Below are 19,343 nucleotides of genomic sequence, written 5' to 3'. Positions count from 1 at the left end.
GTCTCTGGGCCTTATGCATTCATTCAGTTATCCGTCTATGCATCCATTCATTCATTTAAGAAATATTTGCTAAGCATCTGCCGTACACCAGGCACTATACTAGATGCCAGGGATACAGAACAAGTCAGACGTCATCCCTGCGCCTCTCGAGTTTACCGTCTGGTAGGAGAGAGAGAACTTGAACAAGCAATTCCAAGGAAGTCAGGCATTTCAGAAATGCGGAGTGTACCGGGGGCTGCTGCTTCTGTTCGTGGAGATGTCAGTGATACCCTCACAGGGTTCATTCAGTTCTCCAGAGGCATTTATCTGAGCACTTGCTGTGTGCCAGGCACTGTGCTGGGTGCGGAGGGAGCACTGGTGAACAGGACAGACACAGTCCCCTGCCTTTGGGATTCTCACAGTCCTTAGAGGTGAAATGGGATAAGCAAGGTAATGCCAGGTGCGTGGCACCTCCTGGACTTCTCCCTCCCAATCGTGCATTGGAGAGCAAACCCAGCACCCCCGCCGCTAAGGGTGTTTTGCAGGGGCCTCAGCCAGAAACCAGGGGCCACTGGTCCCAGAAGACCCAGATATCCTGAGGGTCTCAGGACTCCTTTGCCAAGTGGACAAAGGGAGGCCGATGCCTCTGAGAACTCTCTGCCCTGACGCCAGCTGCTTCCCTGGGCTCCAGCTGAGGATTTACAGGAAAGGCCAAGGCTCTGCCGCATTATTAGAGCCATCTGACCCTGGGGAAAACCACACGTGTGTATCAGCAAGTGGGGGCAGCTAGGGCGGTGCGTCTTAAGTTACGGGTCCTCTTATCACACACGGACACGCACTGAAGCATGTGCCCACTGCCTCTGTGTAAGAGGTTTACGCAGGAAGACCACGGGCTGATCTCAGCCCTGTCCGTGGTCGGTCCTTGGTCAGTGGAGCCCGCCTGACCGTGAGCAGTTTCATCTATACTTTGACTTAGGTACAAAAGAACGTAAAGGAAAAATCTGAGCCAAGAAAAATACAAATGGGACCACAGACAAGAGCTAGAAGAAAGCACATCAGAATTAATCCTTTTGTCCCTTGGTTCCTTTTCTTTTCCTTTTTTTTTTTTTCTTGTTTTCTATCAATTATTCAGCTTAATATATTTAACAGATATTTTGAGCATAAATTCAATACCAAGCACTTTCATAGGTAACATGGAAATTAAACAAATAATCAAAGTAGAGCCCTTGCTGGTAGAAAGCTTATTAAAAGAGGAATACATTGAAACTGTAACTATGTGAAATGTGATCGATAGTGACAAGGACTATGGGAGGGAAATAAAAACAAGGAAAGGTGGATAGAGCAAAGGGGCTGTTATGTTACATAAGGTGATCAGGGAAAGTCTCTGATAAGCAAAGGCTAAGAGAAGTGAAGGAGTGATCGAGGGGAATATCTGAAGAAGAGCATTACAGGCAGTCGGAATAGCAAGTGCAAAGGTCCTGCGGCAGGATCTTGTGTCTTTCCACCAAGTTCGACTGCTGCCCAAACATCCATAAGTTTGAGACATTTCTCCCTGGAAAAGGCCTAGATCATGCATAGTTTGTCTGTTTCTTTACTCAGTAAGTACTTACTAGGTGCTGGCTAGAACTACAGAGACAGGATCTCTGTCGACAAAGATCTTAACAGCCTTCAGAGGTGGACAGATAACTTGGCAGGTGAGTGTGATTCTAGTCAGCCCTGGGAGGCTCAGGAGCAGAGAGGAAGAGCACCAGCCAGCCTGTGGAGTTGGGAAAGGTTTCCTGGAAGAGGTGACAAGTAGAAGGAGGCTGGGCACAGAGTGTTCCAGACCGAGGAAACAGCATATGCAAAGGCTTGGAGGTGGGGAAGAGTTCAGACGACCACAGATTGGCTGAGCAGAGAATGTGTTGCGGGGAAGTTGTAGGTGAGCTTGCACCAGTGAACAGGGCGGGTCAGATCACAGGGAGCATAGAGTGCAGGGAATGGAGGATAATGCTGAGAGATGGTTCTGTGGCTTCTGGCTGCAGAGGAGAAACACAAACAAAGAGGATCAGAAGTAAAGCAGGTAGACCCATTACAATCACTGTCCTAAGAGATGCTGGCCTGAATTCCGACTGGTGAAGTGGGATTGGAGAAGAAAGGATAGACTCAAGAAATATTTCATTCCTTTGCATCCTTTCAGGGTTAAAGAAAAAGAAGAGAAATATTTGAAACCTTGAAAGGCAAGATTTGATGATTATCACAAATGAGGCTTAGGGAGAAAGGAAGGAGCTTAGCAAAAAAGGAGCCGAGTTTCTAGCTTGGATAACCGGGTGGGCAGGCTTTTAATTACGGTAGATGCTGCAGTGAGGACGGGGAGAGTTAGGGGAATTGATGAGTTCAGATTTGGACCTGCTGAGTTTGAGGTGCTTCGGGCATCTCAGCCTGAGTGGAGAGATCCAACAGGCAGCAGGGTAGGGGGAGCAGAAGTTCAGAGGAGCAGTAGTCAAAGCTGGAAATACCGACTTGGAACTTAACCAGCCTATGGGTGGTACCTTAAACCATGAGGCAGTTTGATACCTGCCAGGGAAAGTACATGGAGTGACAAAAAAATGGACCTACTACCAACATTCTTAGAGACAACTGGGGAAAGAGGACCCTACAGCGAGCGCTAGGGTAGGAATACCCAGATAGGAACAGGAGAATCAAGAAAATATCGTTACAGGGAAGTCAGGAGCACCCAGAGGAATCAAATCCAGGCACAAGAGGGCAGAAAAAAATGCCCAGTGGCCTTGGCTATGAGACGACCTCACCAGGGACGTGTTAGCCACATGGTTCAGGTTGGAAGGGATGGGTCAGAAGAGAGACGGGGAACTGACTTTGCAAGGTGGATGTTCACCTCATCAGAAGTTGGATGGGGGGTGGAGTGGATGACAGAAACAAATATTTATGTGTTTTTAGGGGAAGGCCAAACTGAGTGGATCAGTGGGCTATTTTGTGGGCTCAGTTGTCGTAAGTTCCACTGTTCAGAGATTTGTCTCCAGCCACACTAAGAGTAGAGACGGTGGCTTGTGGCACCTATTTATTTATTTATTTATTTATTTATTTATTTATTTATTTATTTTGGCCAGGTTGAGGTTTTGCTAGAAGCTGTTACTAATGCCAAGACCCCCATGTTTCCTGCCCCCAGCAGCGTTGACTCCTTAAAGGAGTCCCAGAGTAACAGAGACGAGGCTGTGGCCAGTTGTTCTGCAAAAGCTTTGACTCTGTTATTAAGCCCACGACGTCTACCAAGCCACAAAGGCCAAGTCCCAGCCTGGAGTGTAGAAGTCCAAGATCTTCTACAGCCTCTTCTCAGTTCCATACCTGCCAATCCCCCAGGGAAGCCCACGCATCAAAAGGGGTTGGAGGAGAGGCTATTCTGATGCTTATTTTGTCTGGAGCTGTGTCTGTCCTTCATGGTTTCATGATTCACCATCACCAGATCAGCTCCTCCCCCACTCCTCCGTGTCAGTGCAGTATCTGAAGTTGGGTAGATTCTATGGGCCAAGCATGGGAAGCACCCATATCCCCGTTCCTTATTTATTCTCTTTCTCTAACTGGCCTCTAGACAGAAGCAGAAGTGTTCCAAGGTGATTAGCTAGGAACACAAGGTACGATTGAAAATCCATTGTGCAAACAAGCCCCTGTTTGATTTCTCGCCACTTCCCTTTGGGTCTTAAGCTTCCTTTTGATTAGTGTTGGGTTTCTGGTAATGAATATGGCACCAGTTTAATTGATTTATTATGAGGATTAGATGCGAGAAGTCATGGTGGCAAAGTGCTCAGCGGTGCCCAGTGTGTTCAGCATCCAGCACATGTGACTATTGTTCACAGGGATGCGTTTGTATGACGGCGAGACTTCTGGAAGGGTTTATATTGAGGGGGGAGGGGCTTTCTTTCACCATCCTTTGCGTAAATAGCTTATCTCACCTACACCCAACAAGCCCGGAGTGTGTTTGGAACCTCAGCACCAATTGTGGAGAGCCACATGGGTGGGAAATCACAATAAAAAGACGGCCCACAGCAGGCTGCGTTCCCATGGTTGGCCAGAGGAGGAGGAGCGCTCTGTGTTCTCACCCCAGGTAAGTCCTGCTCCAAGTTCCAGCTGGCTTTCTCTGAATCCTGGGAGTTCCCCCTCTGACCCACTGGACTTTCTAGGGATGTTTGTTTCTGGAAACTTTCAGAACCCAGCAAGGAGTTTTGATCCTGGCCATTATCGGGGGCTCCAGATACCACTCTGTGTCCAACTCGGTCATGCTTCCAGCCACCTGCTGGTGCTCCTGGGCTGCAGATGCCACCCGCACCCTTGCCTGGAATGCCCCCGCAGCAGGAAGATAGGTCTCTACTTGGGATCTCATCTCTAAGAATTCCTGGTCCTGGGCGTCCCCCTGTCCCTGCTCTCTCCTAATAGATTCATGATATCCCTGCCAGAAACAGATCTCTATCATCAACTAAGATCTTCCAGAGACTGTAAGAAGTCAGCCAAAGATTTTCCCATTCAGGGAGTTTCCCAGAAAAGTAAATGTCACCGGAGTGTTGGCAGGCTTCTTTCTTTCATGCATCCCTTTAACCTTTACTGAGCACCCCTTGTGTGCCAGATTCCACACTAGGAGCAAGGAGCATGGGGTGCTCCTGACGTGGTCCCACCCTCATGGAAATCTACATGCATAAAGGACACTTCGGTGGGGAGTGGTCTTAGCGGTACCTGATGCATAAAACTAAGAAAGGGCAGCCATTACTTTCGTCTATAAGTATTCACAGGCACTTAGAACCCTCTCTCTCCACCCAATCTCCAGAGAGCTTCCACCTTCACCCGAGCGGGGACCATCCTGAGACCCTTCTGGGACATTCTGCAGTACCAGCTGGCTCTAAGCTTGCGTTTGGTTTGCTTGCTGTCAACCTCAACCCCTTGGCAAGTCTCCTACTCCCATTATCCCTTCCCATTTCTGCGAGTCACACCTGCTTGGAAAACAATACAGCTCTTTGTGGAAGAAGACAACAGTTCTGTTTTTGAGGATGTGGGCCTGGCCGCTGATCTTATCTGGGACTTTCCTTTCCCCCAGCTGCATGGAGAGTCTGTACAGCGTGGAGTGACCTGCGTGCCTCACCTTGTGGAAAGGATGGTGGGCTCTGGCCTCCTGTGGCTGGCCTTGGCCACCTGCGCTCTGACCCTGGCATCCACGGTGCAGCTCGGTGAGTTCTCTGCTCACCGGGCCTCTCAGATGTCCACCAAGACCTGGGGAGTGAGCGAGAAAGTGCAGGGCAGGCGGTTCAGGTCAGCGAGAGGAACTAGGAGGTCTGAAGCCAAGACTCAGAGCTAGAAGTCACAGGGAACATGTCACAGTCTCTCAAATCTCTCAAAGAGCCAAATTAGAAATTCCCCTGAGAGGGCAGTGGGAGCCAGTTAACTTGCCCTGCCCATATCTGGGGCAGATCAGAGAGCCTGGATTGGAGAAAATGAGGAATAAATCGCCCAGCCACCCGTATGGGCAAGTGCCTTGTCCTTCTCCTGGAGAGCTAGAGATCTCTCCAGTCTCTTCCAAAGATCTGTGACTCGGACAACACAGATACTTCTAGAAAGGTTTCTACAAGATAAGGGTGAAATTTCAGCCCTGTGGTGGGTGGGAGAACCAAGCTCAGGGCCTCTGATGGCAAAATCCAGGGCATGTAGGAAATAATCCAAAAAATAACAAGTGCAGCGATTCCTTTCCTGAAAATAAGCACATGCATGAGCAATGCCTGAAAATCTCTTTTTCTAAAAAGCCCGTCTAATGTGTATTATAAGAATGTGACCCCAAGTGTGGACTTAGCTCCTTATCCAGGCACCCACAGTATTCAGCAAACCAAAACTAGAGAAGAGAACTAGCTTGACCCAGTGCCGCGCTTGGCATTTTACACGTATTATCTCATTTAATCCTCTCATAATCCTTTAAGACCTTGTTTCCCCAAATGGGGCATACCTACTCCAGGATGACCCTGGGGGTGCATGGCAACCTCTTAAAAATTTTTAATGGCTATACATTTGTTTTCATGCATATTTAAAAACATACCTACTACATGATACCTATGTCATCACAGATATTATTCCTTAAGATAAAACTAATTTTTAAAGAGAATCATTGAAAGAAATGTTTTTAAGTCAATACTCGGACAGGCAGACACAGGTGTGGCAAATGCCACTCCCCAAGGCACGGGAATGGATGGGGTTTTGGAACCACAGCTCACAGGTGTGGTTTTGCAGAGGCGTCTCAGGGAAGTTGAATCACCTGCGATGGTCACCCCGTCAGCAGGTGTGGAGCTGGATTTAAACCCAGCCTGCCCGGCCTGAGGGTCTTCCTCCTCCATCTCTGCCACCATCATATGTCACAGTCCCCGAAACTGTTACAAAAACCACAGTAGATCAGAAATAGTCTTGTTAGATCAGATTGGTGGTTCTCAATTGGGGGTGATTTTGCACCCCCCAGGGGACATTTAGCAATACCTAGAGTCGACTTCTGGTGGGTGCTACTGGCACCTAGTGTGTAGGGGCCAGGGATACTCTTAAACATTCCACAGTACACAGGACAGCCCCTCCCCCGAACAATAAAGAATGATCCAGCCAAAACGTCAGGAGTGCCGAGGTTGAGAAATCTGGGGTTAGACTGTATCTACTGATATAGAAAAATATCTATGCTCTATTAATTAAAAAATGCAAGAGGGAAAAAAACATTGTACGGAATTAAGCTCATTTTTAAATTAAAAAAAAAATCTATATTTTAAGCATATGCATTGGAAGAATCTGAAGGCATCATACATTATAACAAATTTGTGATTACTCCTGGAGGTGGGATGGCCTTATGACAATGTTCATTTCTGCTTGATTCATTTTAATGATATTTACAGTTCTTTTTCAGTGAGCTTGCATTACATTTATGATGAGAGAAACAAACATTGGTCAAACAAAGCTGCCGTGTGTGGCCGCACAGGGAAGCACTCTGTGACTCTGATAAGGGGAGGGGGTGTCGTGCAGGGTGGTGGCTCCACTGTGTTTAATGCCTATAAAACACCAAAGTCTTCACTGATCATTTTGACTGCAAGGTGACGAAGTTTGAAGTTAATCAATGGGTTGTGTGCCTGTTATCCTCATTAGGGTCCTCAGTGCACCCAAAGTAGAGCATGGCAGGGAAGAGACCCTGCAGGTCGTGGCTTTGCTCAGTCAACCCAGGCATACCCTGTCGCTTTCCCAGGTTCCAGAAACGCCACCGAAGCCGGTTCCTATGGACTGGACTTGCATTGTGGACCCTCTGGCTGTTTTGACCCCTGCCAGAATTACACCCTCTTGGACGAACCCTTCCGAAGCACAGAGAACACAGAAGGCACCCGGGGGTGTGACAATGACTTGAGCGGCTGGTACCGCTTTGTGGGTGAAGGAGGAGTGAAGATGCCGGAGACCTGTGTCCAGGTGTACCGATGCCAGACGGACGCCCCCCTGTGGCTGAACGGGACCCACCCCGCCCTTGGGGACGGCATCGTCAACCACATTGCCTGTGCCCACTGGAGTAACAACTGCTGTTTCTGGAACACGGAGGTGCTGGTGAAGGCCTGCCCGGGCGGGTACTACGTGTACTGGTTGCAGGGCACCCCCCAGTGTAGTCTGAGATACTGCACAGGTGAGTGGCAGGGGCCCCGCGAGATGCCCCAGGGCTCAGCAAAGTGAGTGGAGCAGGTTAAGAGCGGACGACCCAGAGCAGCCTGGACTCGGGTCTGGCCAGTCTTGCCCGGTGGGGACACGGCCCAAGGGTTGCCAGGCCTTCCAACATCTCAAGTAAACTCCAGAAATTCCAGTTCGAGGGCACAATCTCCTGGTTTATTAGGCCCATTCAGATTTCCATTCTACATAGGCAGTTTAACTTACCTCTTCGAGCCTCAGTTTCCTTCTCTGAAAAGAAAAATGGATAATGGCAAAAATAACAGCGAAGACACAGTGGACACAATGCCCCTGCTGCCATCCTAAGCACTTTAAATGACCCTCCTCCCAACTCCTTGAGATAGGTGCCATCTCATTACCCCAGTGGGGCCCAGAGAAGTTAAGGAGCTCTCCCAGCATCACACAGCAGGAGTGTGGCAGAGCTGGGATTTGAACTTGCACTCCCGGGGCTTAACCACCATGCTGGGCCTCAAGTCCACCCTGCTCTGCATCCTGATCCTCTTCTTCCTTGCCCACGCCCAGACCCTTCCACTGTGAAGGACAAGTGCGAGGGGGCCTGCCGCCCTGAGGAGGAGTGTCTCCCCTCTGTCAATGGCACCTGGGAATGTTTCTGCAGACAGAACCTCAACGGCTCTGGTGAGTGGCTCTCTGGGCAGGTGGCTGCCATCCCGAGTGGGCAGGGCAGGAGGGAGGGGCCTCCAGAGGGTTGGGACGAGGTGTGGACCAGACTTGGGTGGGGGGGCATGGACCTGAGGTCGGGGGACCGTGGGTTCTCCAGTCCACTTGCTACAAAACCAGTGGGTTTGCAAGGATGGGAGGGCAGAGTTGGAACAAATTTCCATGTTGGCCACTGAGCCACGGCCTCAGAAAATGGTTCTGGTGGCATGGGCAGGCCTTACCCAGGAGGAACAAAGGCACTGAAGACAAGAACACTGCAAGTGTGGGAGCTGCGTCCAGATAGCTGCAGAGTCTTCGTGTCAGGGACATGGGTGGACTCCTGGGACACTCATCTACCCTCTCTGAGCCTTAATGTCCTCATCTGTAAAATGGAGATAAGATGATAATAAAAATACCCACCGTACAAGGCTATTGTGAGAACTAAGTCAGAGCAGTTCAAATGGGCCGGTTTGAGAGGTGATGAGTTTTTCGTCCCAGGAGGTGAGCAAGCAGAGGCAGATGGCCCTGTGTAGGAATGCCATAGAAGAGCTCAACTGGGGTTGGGTGAGCTTCCCACTGAGATTATTTCCCTCCATCATTGGACTCTAATGAGGGCCTTTGACCTTGCCCTTGGCACAACATGCCTCCCTCTGAGCACAGTCCGGGTCCCTATTGGAGAGAGAGTGTTCTAGGCAGAGGGACAAGAAGGAGCATGACACATTTGGAAATTGGAGCTGCAGGGTGTGGGGGGGAGCTTGGGTGTGCCCAGCAGGAGCAGCGTGGGGGATGAAGGGTGGGAAACAACTTGCTCTCCTCAAAGACCGTCTCTGCTCATTGGGTGGATGAGACCCCAAAGGGGTGGCATTGTCTTCTGGGGCTCAAACCCCATCACAGAATCAGACGTTAGGATTTGCAGATGCCCTCCCTGTACCTGGATGGGCTCCAAGGGCACCCTGAGCTGACTGGGGGAGCAGGTAGCCTGCCTCACGTCCTCAGCAGTGCCCAGCAGAGTGGTAGCTGTCCAGTGGGCCCCCACTGTGTGTAGACACAATCATTCTGGGATCTGGCTTTCACATCCTTCTCCCTCTCCCACACCTCCACCCTCTCCCGTCCTAGGTTCCTCTCCTGTGAACTCTGCACTTCTGCAAACACAACATTCCCTCATTCCCCGCTCCACGCTTTTGCCCTTGCTGTTCCCTTAGTCCGGGATGTCCTCACTTGCTTTATTCACCTGCAAAACTCCAGCCATGAACCCTTCTCTGACTTAACCAACAGAGCCGTGTGTTCCTTCTCATGGGCTCCCCCTATACCCGGAACACACTTCTGTCAGTTTCTTCATCATTTTGAATTGTAATAACCTGCTGGTGTGTTGGTGTTTACCCAAGACCAAGTTGGCCGAGTCCACGTCTTAGTTATTTCCGTGTTGAATGTGCCTAGCCCTTGGAAAAGGTGGTTGGTAAATGTTGAATCAATGCATTCATGAGCTCAGTGGAAATTGTGTTTCTATTAGTTTACTATCTGTCTCCCCTGTTAGAATGTTAGCTCTGTAAGGGTGGGGATTTTGTCAGGTTTCTTTTTTTTTGAGACAGAGTCTCGCTCTGTTGCCCAGGCTAGAGTGTCGTGGCATCAGCCTAGCTCACAGCAACCTCAAACTCCTGGGCTTAAGCAATCCTACTGCCTCAGCCTCCTGAGTAGCTGGGACTACAGGCAGGTGCCACCATGCCCAGCCTAGTAGAGATGGGGTCTCACTCTTGCTCAGGCTGGTCTCGAACTCCTGACCTGGAGCTATCCACTCGCCTCGGCCTCCCAGAGTGCTAGGATTACAGGCATGAGCCACCGCGCCTGGCTGATTTTGTCAGTTTTGATAAGTGTTGTATCCCCACTGCCTGGCAGATAGCAGATGCTCAGGAAGTATTTGCTGAATAAATGGTGAATGAATGAATGAATGAATGAATATGATGGCTCTGAACCAGTTGGGATGTGCTGGCTTTACAAAGGAGTATATATCTAGCTTTGATTTTATGTGGGCTGTCCGGAAAGTACCCAGCCATTGTTAATATAACGAGAACCTAGTGCATGGCTGGATACTTTCCAGACAGCCCTTGTAGTATGGAATGCAGGACCATCCTGCTTCCCCCAAGCCCCCATCCCCAAGGGGAACCAGACAGGAAAACCTTAGCCAAGCCTGCACACAGGATGCTTGAAAATCTTGGACAAGGGCTGCTCTGCCAACCACCCCCCCACCACCAGCCTGGGCATGAATTCCATCTGGGTTCCAGGCGCCTTCTAGTCTATCCAACCTCCTGGCGGGCATGATGGCCTTGCCAAAGGGCAAGGAATGTGGGTTCTTCCCACTCTTCCAGTCTGCCTGCCCCCTGTCTGCTTTGCAGATGTCCACAATTTGCAGCCTAAGCTGGACTGCGGGGCCAAGGAGATCCGGGTGAAGCTGGACAAGTGTTTGCTGGGAGGCCTGGGTTTGGGGACGGAGGTCATTGCCTACTTGCGGGACCGAAACTGCAGCAGCAATGTGCAAAGCGAAGACAGGGACTGGGTGTCTGTGACCAGCCCCGTCCAGGCTGGTGCCTGTGGGAACATTTTGGAGGTAAGTGGCATTCACACCACTGCTGCCAGAGTGTGGGAATCGGGTTGATGGTACCCATCATAGAAGCTGTGAGATCTTGGGCTTGTCATTTAGCTTCTCTGGCCCCCCAGGGTTATGTGGGATTACACGTGTTGGTCCGTGTGAGGAGCTTAGCACAGGTCTGACACTGGAGCTTAATAAATGTGAGCTATAATTGTGATTGTTTTAATTAGGGCTGATGTGGATGCACAGAGGAGCAAGCGTGGTGGTTCCTGACTTCCCCAGGGTCAATAATTTATTGTTGCAGTTTTCAGTCTTGGCTCCTCATTCCCCTTCCCATAAAGTGTCAGTGCCACTGGAGGAGGAGGTCCCTTTACCTCCCTTGAGAGCAGAAGGCAGGGTGGCTGCACGGTTGAGAACACCTACTCTGGAATCGGACAGATCTAAGTTTGAGATACATCTACACACACGTGTATACATACACATATGTGGTTTGTTTTTATGCCGAAGAGAAATCAAACCCATGCCATCTACAAAAACACCGTCTCCTTGGTCAACGATTTCATCATCAGAGACATCATCCTCAACATCAACTTCCAATGTGCCTACCCACTGGACATGAAAGTCAGCCTCCAAACTGCCCTGCAGCCCATCGTAAGGTACGGCGTTTGCCCTTCAACCTATAGCCCTGACATTGGTCACACTCACTTCCAGTGCAGCTTATGATGTCCACATGATGCTACCAACCTCCTCTGGGAGCTTCCATTCAGTCAATCGTTTATTCCACAAATATTTATTGATCTCATATTAAGGACGTTCTGCATGAACAAGGCAAACAGAATGTTTGTGGATGTTAAAGATTATTATTAGGAAGCAATGCAGCAACATGAAATAGTGCTTATTAAATGTGTTAGGGAACAAAAGCACAGGACAAGTTCACTCACCTTGAGGAAGAAAGGCATTAAACAACTAATTAAGTCAATATTTATAAGCGAGATGAATGCTTACAAGAGAAACATGGGATGCTTTGGAGCAGGGAACGGGGTTCCCAGACCCAGTATTTGTGGGGTGGAGGGTCAGGAAGACTTCCCTGCAAGTGTGGGATTTGAGCAGAGACTGGTTTGATTGGATAAACAATGCCCTCATCACCACCAGAAATATAACCAAATAGCAATTTGCATAGGATTCAGTCCTGACAAGGGTTTTTATCTGTTTTGTTGTATCTCTGTGCCTGGAATGGGGTCCCATTGAATCAGTGTTCCTTAGCGTTCCTAGACTTGCCAGGGGGCTTTCTGGGTGTCAGAAATCCAGAAATCCATAGTGCCCTTCCTTTTCCCTTGTTGCCTCCTGGACTCACAACATGGCAAGATCAGAAGAATTAATAATTTTCTAGTTTAATGGTTTTCAGACTGTATGATGTTGGAGCCCCTTGTTTATCAAAAATAAAAACGAAAGCCATTTATCGTGTTAACATTTATGAAGCAGAGGGAAGAGATCTGCTGTTAAGAATAGTGAACCCACAGACCTGGTTGCAAGCCCCATTCTCCGGGCAAGAAGATGGAGCCGTGCACTCACAGTTATTCCTCGAGTGAGGGAGTCACGTGTGACCTGCCCTGCAGGAAATCCTGCAGACAGACTCCTCTGTCGGTCAAGCTTAGTGCCTAGAAGTTAATAAATGCTCAGTTTAAATGAATGATTAAATAGTTCCTTTAGGGATCAAAGAGGTGCCTTTGCTTCCACAAGTGCCTTATGTAAGCGCAGGGCTTGATTTATGTTGTTCTCTCTGGTAAGAAACTGATGTTTGCATTCTTGTGCCTTTCCTTGTCTTAGTTCCCTGAATGTCAGTGTGAACGGGGAGGGAGAGTTCACTGTCAGGATGGCCCTCTTCCAAGACCAGAACTACACGAGTCCTTACGAAGGGGCCCAGGCTGTGCTGTCAGTGGAATCCATGCTCTATGTGGGCGCCATCTTGGAGAGAGGGGACACCTCCCGGTTCAACCTGCTACTGAAGAACTGCTATGCCACCCCCAGTGAAGACAAGGCCGACCCTGTGAAGTATTTCATCATCAGAAACAGGTAATGGGTGACTCTGGGATTATCTTTTGACCCTAATAAGGTCTGGGGGGAAATGTTCATTCTCTCCATGCCTGACAACTGTGTAAGTTGTCTTACATGTCATGACCATACCCTTTGACCCAGAAATGTCACTCCCGAAATTTTAGCCTAAAGTATTAAAAAATACCAAATAGGTGGGCAGAGTAGAGAAATGTCAATTATTTTCCATTTCAGTATTCTTGATAACTTTGGCAACAGGTTCAATGTTCAAAAAAAGGGGATCAACTAAGTGATGATGAACTGTTATACAGATGTTAACACTGATCAATATGAAAACAATATAACAAATGTTATGGGATGAAATTATTGAATGCTGGTAACTGACAAGAACAGAGGAAAATTCATCTCTATAGATCATGATTCAAATCATCATAATAATAGTAGCTAATATTTATCACTGAGTTTAGCTCTGTGCCAAGCACTGTGTGGAGCAGTACATGTGGGTTATCTCATTAAAGGCTCACATCATCTGTATGAAGTGGACGTTACTGTCTCCATTTTACAGATAAGAAAACTGAGGTTCTATAAGGATAACTAACTTGATTGTGCTCACTTAGCAAAAAAGTGGGTCAGGCTGAAATTTAAAACCAGTCTGTTTCACTCCAGAGACTGTGCCCCAAATAATCTAAACCACGTGAGCTTATGGATAACATCTTGGAGAAAATATGGGGAACATTAATAGAAAAAAGTCTGTGTTGTCATAACGGAGGGAAACTGGAGGGCTCTTGCTGCTGGTTTTAGAAATTACACCCTTGCCCCTGTCATCCCCACTCAGCTGCCCAAATCAATATGATTCAACTATCCACGTGGAGGAGAATGGGAGGTCCTCGGAAAGCAGGTTCTCAGTTCAGATGTTCATGTTTGCCGGACATTATGACCTAGTGTTCCTGCACTGTGAGATCCGTCTCTGCGATTCCCGTAGTGAACAGTGCGAGCCTGTGAGTGTCTCTTTGGACTGGACTCTTCAGAGCCTGGCTTGGATCCTGGCACTGATAGGCCCTCCATGATCCATGGGATCATGCATGGAGGGAGGAAGGGCAGGAGGGTGGAGGGAAGATAGGAAGGAGGAAGGAGGGAAGGAGGGAGGGAGGGAGGAAGGAAGGAAAGAGGGGAGGAGGGAGGGAAGAAGGAAGGAAGGAAGGAAGGGAGGGAGGGAAAGAAAGAAAGATAGATGAACGTGAAGGAGAAAAGAACAAAGGATAAATCAATGGACTTTAGGCTCCCTAAAAGCCCATTTGTAAACAATTGTTTTGTCCCCAGGAGGCAGATCTGAAGAAAACTATCTACTAGATTCCCTTGGCACAAGACATGTTTTAAATGATTATAATAATAGTTGACTTTGTCAGTGCTTGCTCTGTGTAAAGTGCCACGCTAAACTTTTACGTGCCTTACCTAATTTACCTCTCACCACAACCCTTTAAATAGATTCTTTTATCAGCCCCATTTGAAGGAAACTGAGGCTCAGAGAAGTCCTTGCCCAGGGGCCATGCACAGTTAGAAAGCATCAGTGGGGATGTGCCCCAGCTGAGAGGTGACTCCAGTGCCCACCCCCTCGTGTTCTTACTGCCGTTTGGCCCCTCCCATGAACAGCTGGCATCTGTTAAGTGCTTACGAAAGGTCTACGTATGTCAGACATACCCAATTTTAATCTCACAATCAGGTGGGTACTATTTAGTCATCATAGAGAGGTGAAGTCGTTTTCCCCAAATTATACAGCTAGAAGAAAGTGCAGAGGTGCTTCAAACCCAGATTTGTTTGACGGAACAGTGAGAATTCTCTAGATTGAGATAACCACAGCCTCCGAATTAGGGCCATAGGGTGGGTGGGGCCCAGTTCTTGGGCCAGAGCTGCCTGTTGCCGGAGCAGTGTGGACGGGAATCGTGCATTTAAATGTTGATATAATGAGAGTTCTCCATTCCTGCAGTCTTGCTCAAGAAATCAAGTCCGCAGTGAAGTACTGGCCATCAACTTAGCCCGGGTTCTAGATTTGGGACCCATCATCCTGAGAGGTAAGTAGCCAAGGCCTGGTGACAAGACCAGTCGGCCAAGTGTTGACACAGATGCCTGGGGTCACCAGCTCAACTCTTTAGGGCTTTTGTACCCCCTCAGTCTGGCCTGCACAGGTGAATCTATTCCATGAGGTGCTTTGGGTAGTAACTAACAATAACAATGCCATTTGTGCTGGACCTCCTGGGTGCCAGAGGCCAAGCTAAGCTCTTGCATCCATCAATTCCCTTAGTCCTCCCATGACTGTGTCCGTTTTACAGGTGAGAAACCAAGACTCCGAGAGATTAAGTGACTCACCCAAAGATAACCCTGCTTGGGAGTGGCTGGAGCTAGGATTGAACCCAGCTCAGTCTGATTCCAAAGCACCTGCTCCCAGGTCCCCAGAACTCAGTCCCTGTGGGGTGAAGTCTACGTCCTAACTCCCACTTAACTGCAGCTTTGTTTCCTATCGAGTGACTGTGTTTTCCAAAAATTCAGTTAGCGTATTCTGGAGTATGATATAGTGAAAGCTTTCCAATTGTTCCTCAAAGTTTCATCCATCCTACTCACAGATTAGCAGTACTGTCATCCTTTTTATTTCCACCAGAATGGAGAAGTCAAGAAACTTAAAAGAATGAAAACATTTTTTTTTACCCCTAAAAAAATTAAGATGCAGTAATATTAAAAATAGTAACAATAATAATTTTTTTGTGGCTGGCATTGTGCCAAACACCTTTCTATCGTTGTCACTCTGAATACTTACAACAGCCCAAGGTAAGTGCTGTTACCACTTCTGTTCTCCGGATGAGCAAATGGAGGCTAACTCGAGACAACAACCCACCCTGAGTTGTCCTACCCCTTTACTGAGCCTTCAACTTGAAGCCTCATGTGGTGTCACAGGGTAACTGGAGTGGGGGCAATTAGGAACTTCTACTTTCAAATCAGAGACACTGGGGTTTGAATCCCAGCTCTGCTACTGACCGGCGAGGTCAGCTTGGCAAGTCCCTTAACATCACTGAGCCTCAGTCTTCTTGTCTGGCAAATGGGGATGCGAATACTTTCCTCGAAAATCTGTTGAGAGGATTAAGTTTAAAATGAGCACAGTGTGTTTAGAAAGGTGCCTTCCAGGTGATAGATGCCTCCACAGTGTCCATTGTCAGTGGTCGTGATGACCAGGTTTGGGGCAGCTGTGCAGGACTGAGGAAATCCTCACCTTCTACTCTTGTTCGCAGGTGCCCAGTCTCCTGGTGTCACTGATGGAACCCCCCACACCGCAGGTACACCGTCTTCCCATGCCTTTCCCACAACCCTCCCAACTCTCTCTCCTTCCTCTTTGCAATTCAGTGCACATTTATTCAGCCCCTTTTATGTGCCGGACACTATGCTAACGACCGTGATGGACACTGACATGAATCGCAACTGAGACTGGCTCTTGAGATGCTCGCAGTCTAGCAGAGGAGACAGTCCTTTCATGACAGATATTTACTGAGTGCCCACTGTGTGCCAGGCATCGTTCTAGTACCTGAAGATGTGATGGTGAACAGGCCAGACCAGGCACCTGCCCGCATAGAGCTTATGTTCCAATGTAGGGAAACAGACAATAAAAAGTAAACAAAGTAGTTTAGAAATAAAAGGTTACTGGCAAGGTAACAATGTCTTAAATGAGAGAGAAGCTTATTTCTCTTACACGTAAATTAAGTCTAGAGGCAAGCCATCCAAGGCTAGGAGCGTGACACCACGAAGTCATTAAAGATCCAGGCTCCTTCCAGCTCACACCGCCACTGTCTTGGAGGTGTGTCCGTGACCTTCATGGTCCAAGGTGGCAGCCAGAGCTCCAACCTCTGCTTCTTCGGCAGCAGGATGGAGGGAACGAGAAACCAGTGAGCGTTAAGAAACATTCCTGGAAGCTGGCTCTTTATACCTTCACTTACATCTCATTGCCCAGTGCCTAGTCACGGGGGCACACTTGGCCACAAAGGAAGCTGGGAAATGTAATCTTTACTCTGGGTGGCCATGTGCTTAGCCAATGTTTGGTGTTTTTACTATCAAAGTCGGAAGGAAGAGTGAGTATCAGAGTGGATAAGTGGCCAGAAAAACTTTCAGAGGAAGTGCAAAAAGGAGTCAGATATGCAAACGTTAGGGGAATGAGCCCTGTAGGCAGAGACCAATAATTCATTACACAAATGAGACAAGCACATAAGCAAATGTGCTTCCTCTGGAAGAAGAGGAGGGGGTCATTCTGATGTTGAGGTAGTAGACCACCACGAGAGGGCACTTGTGGTTTTCATTGTTTGCTGTCTCCCACAGTCATTTGTGATGTTTTAGAATTAACTGAACATCAGCCTATGTTTTATAGCTATAAACTGGTTGTCATACACTTCTATGTTTCTGGAAATTATGATATTCCTCTCCCCACTTCTAGGACATCAGCAAGTTACTTTGAAATTGGGAGCGTAGGGAGATCTTACAGTTTGGTAGTGCGGTTGGAGGGTGCACGTGCTTCTCCCAGCCCCCTGATACAAGGCAACTATCATCCAACATCCATGCCCTTCATTAACTTAATTATACAGCCAGAGAGATATGATCCTGGCAGAACCAGATCATAGAGTCTAATTTTCAAAACCAATACTTACAGCGTTTACCATGTGCCAAGTACTGTTCTAAAGGCTTGATGTGCATTCACTCATTTAAATCTTACAACAATTCAGCGAGGTCATAGGTGCTAGTAATATTTTTGTTTTGTATGCTGGGAAACTCAGGCACAGAGAGGTTTAACAGCTTGCCGAGAACTGCCCAGCTAGTTGTAGAATTGAGATTCTAAGCTAACAGTCAGGCATCAGAGGCGATGCTTTTAAACTTCTACGTCTTTCTGCCTCTTTAGTGTTAGTCGGCATAACTAATGAAAGCTTCTGTAACAAACAGTCCCCAATCTTCTGTGCCTTTACACAAAAGTATCATTTCCCATCAAATCACTGGGGGTGGGTAGGGGAGCAGTCCTGCCCCATGCAGTCGTTAGGAACTCAGGCTCCTAATACCTTCTGGTAACTTCTGCCAAGTGTAGTATTCCCTGCAAGTGCTAGCATAGATCCTCTGCATCTGGGCCACATCTCATTGGCCAGATTCAGTCACATGGTCCCACTACCTGCAAAGGAGGCTGGGAAAATTTGCCTTCCTGTGTGCCCAGAGGAAAATGAAAAAAGTGGTTGGTGATTAGATAGCTCTGTATCCACCACACGACTCCCAGAGCTGTAGCCCAGGCCAGACAGTCAAGATGCTCTGTGTTTCCCATCCTTGTAGAGCAAAAGACAAGGGGGCCACCTGGTGTTTGCTGCCGAGTTCCAAGGCCAACACTTGACAGTCATCTCTCTTGTGTTTCAGGGTTCCTGGTGGCCTGGCCCATGATGCTCCTGACTGTCCTCCTGGCTTGGCTGTTCTGAGGGCTCAGCTGAGCATCTGGCCTTGACAATTGTGACCCTCCCTCTGGCAATGGCTCTCAGTCACCCTTCAGCACTGCTGGTTTCCTCTCCAATCGTGCAGTCTTGGTATTAACAGACTCAAGGCCAGGCTAGATTTAGGGAAAGGGAAGAGGTTTTACTTTCTTTAACACTCTCAGTGCCTTTGTAATCCTCTTTTTCTCATAATGGGGCACCCGTCGGCCTGTCCTGGGCTGGCTTCCTCATTTGTTAGTGGCACCTCCAAAGCAAACTTTCTGGATGCCTCTGTGGCTCCAGCCTTTACTGGAAAGGTAGTGCATGGTTATAACTCCAGGGAGGGGCTGTCCTGCCAGTGGGGGTGAGGTGAGCATGTAAAAGGGGCCCCTCCCATGCTTCCTTCCCAAGCATCTCCTGTTCTCCCTGCTGATGAATTGAACAGACTGACCTTTGCGTTCATTCTGCTTCCTCCAATGTTGCCATCATGGTCTCAGCAACCGCCATGGGAACATGTAAAGGGGTCACTGTTGGAGACTCTTCTCCAGGGTAGACTGGTCCCCATCACTCCCCTGTCCCCTACCACACTCTGGGCATGCTGTGACTTGCCTAGAACGACACATACTCCTACCCTTGAATGCTGGATGCTGGAGGAACAGCTTGATTTTGACCCGGGGCTGCCGCCACCACAGAGAACACCTCTTGCTGTAAACAGTGATGTGCTTGCTCTCGAGGAATAAGCAGGGAGTCCCAGCATCCTGCTACGGGAAAGTAGCCACAAAGCCTGGGAGCTGGGTGAAGTCCCTTTCTGCAAACCTTTAAGGAGCCCTCACAAAGCCCTCCACAAAGATGCCACAAGTAGAGAACACCTCCCGTTCCCATAGCTACACATC

General features: G+C 48.5%; 1 protein-coding gene across 1 annotated transcript; it reads left to right on the top strand.

Moving 5' to 3' along the window:
- Positions 1–3,740: 3,740 nt before the first annotated feature.
- On the top strand, positions 3,741–18,912 carry GP2 (glycoprotein 2). The gene is given in 13 exon segments (XM_045542717.1): positions 3,741–3,785; positions 3,787–3,831; positions 3,833–4,078; positions 5,060–5,189; positions 7,223–7,645; positions 8,206–8,319; positions 10,731–10,942; positions 11,432–11,580; positions 12,752–12,997; positions 13,812–13,974; positions 14,961–15,045; positions 16,255–16,299; positions 18,401–18,912. Coding segments are annotated over 13 exon segments (1,962 nt in total). The 3' UTR covers positions 18,460–18,912.
- The last annotated feature ends 431 nt before the right edge of the window (positions 18,913–19,343 follow it).

The sequence above is a fragment of the Lemur catta genome, chromosome 2 (assembly GCF_020740605.2).
Source record: "Lemur catta isolate mLemCat1 chromosome 2, mLemCat1.pri, whole genome shotgun sequence".
In the NCBI taxonomy this organism is placed as follows: domain Eukaryota; kingdom Metazoa; phylum Chordata; class Mammalia; order Primates; family Lemuridae; genus Lemur; species Lemur catta.
The sequence above is the reverse complement of the archived record's forward strand: the minus strand, read 5'-3'. Positions and strand labels throughout refer to the sequence as shown.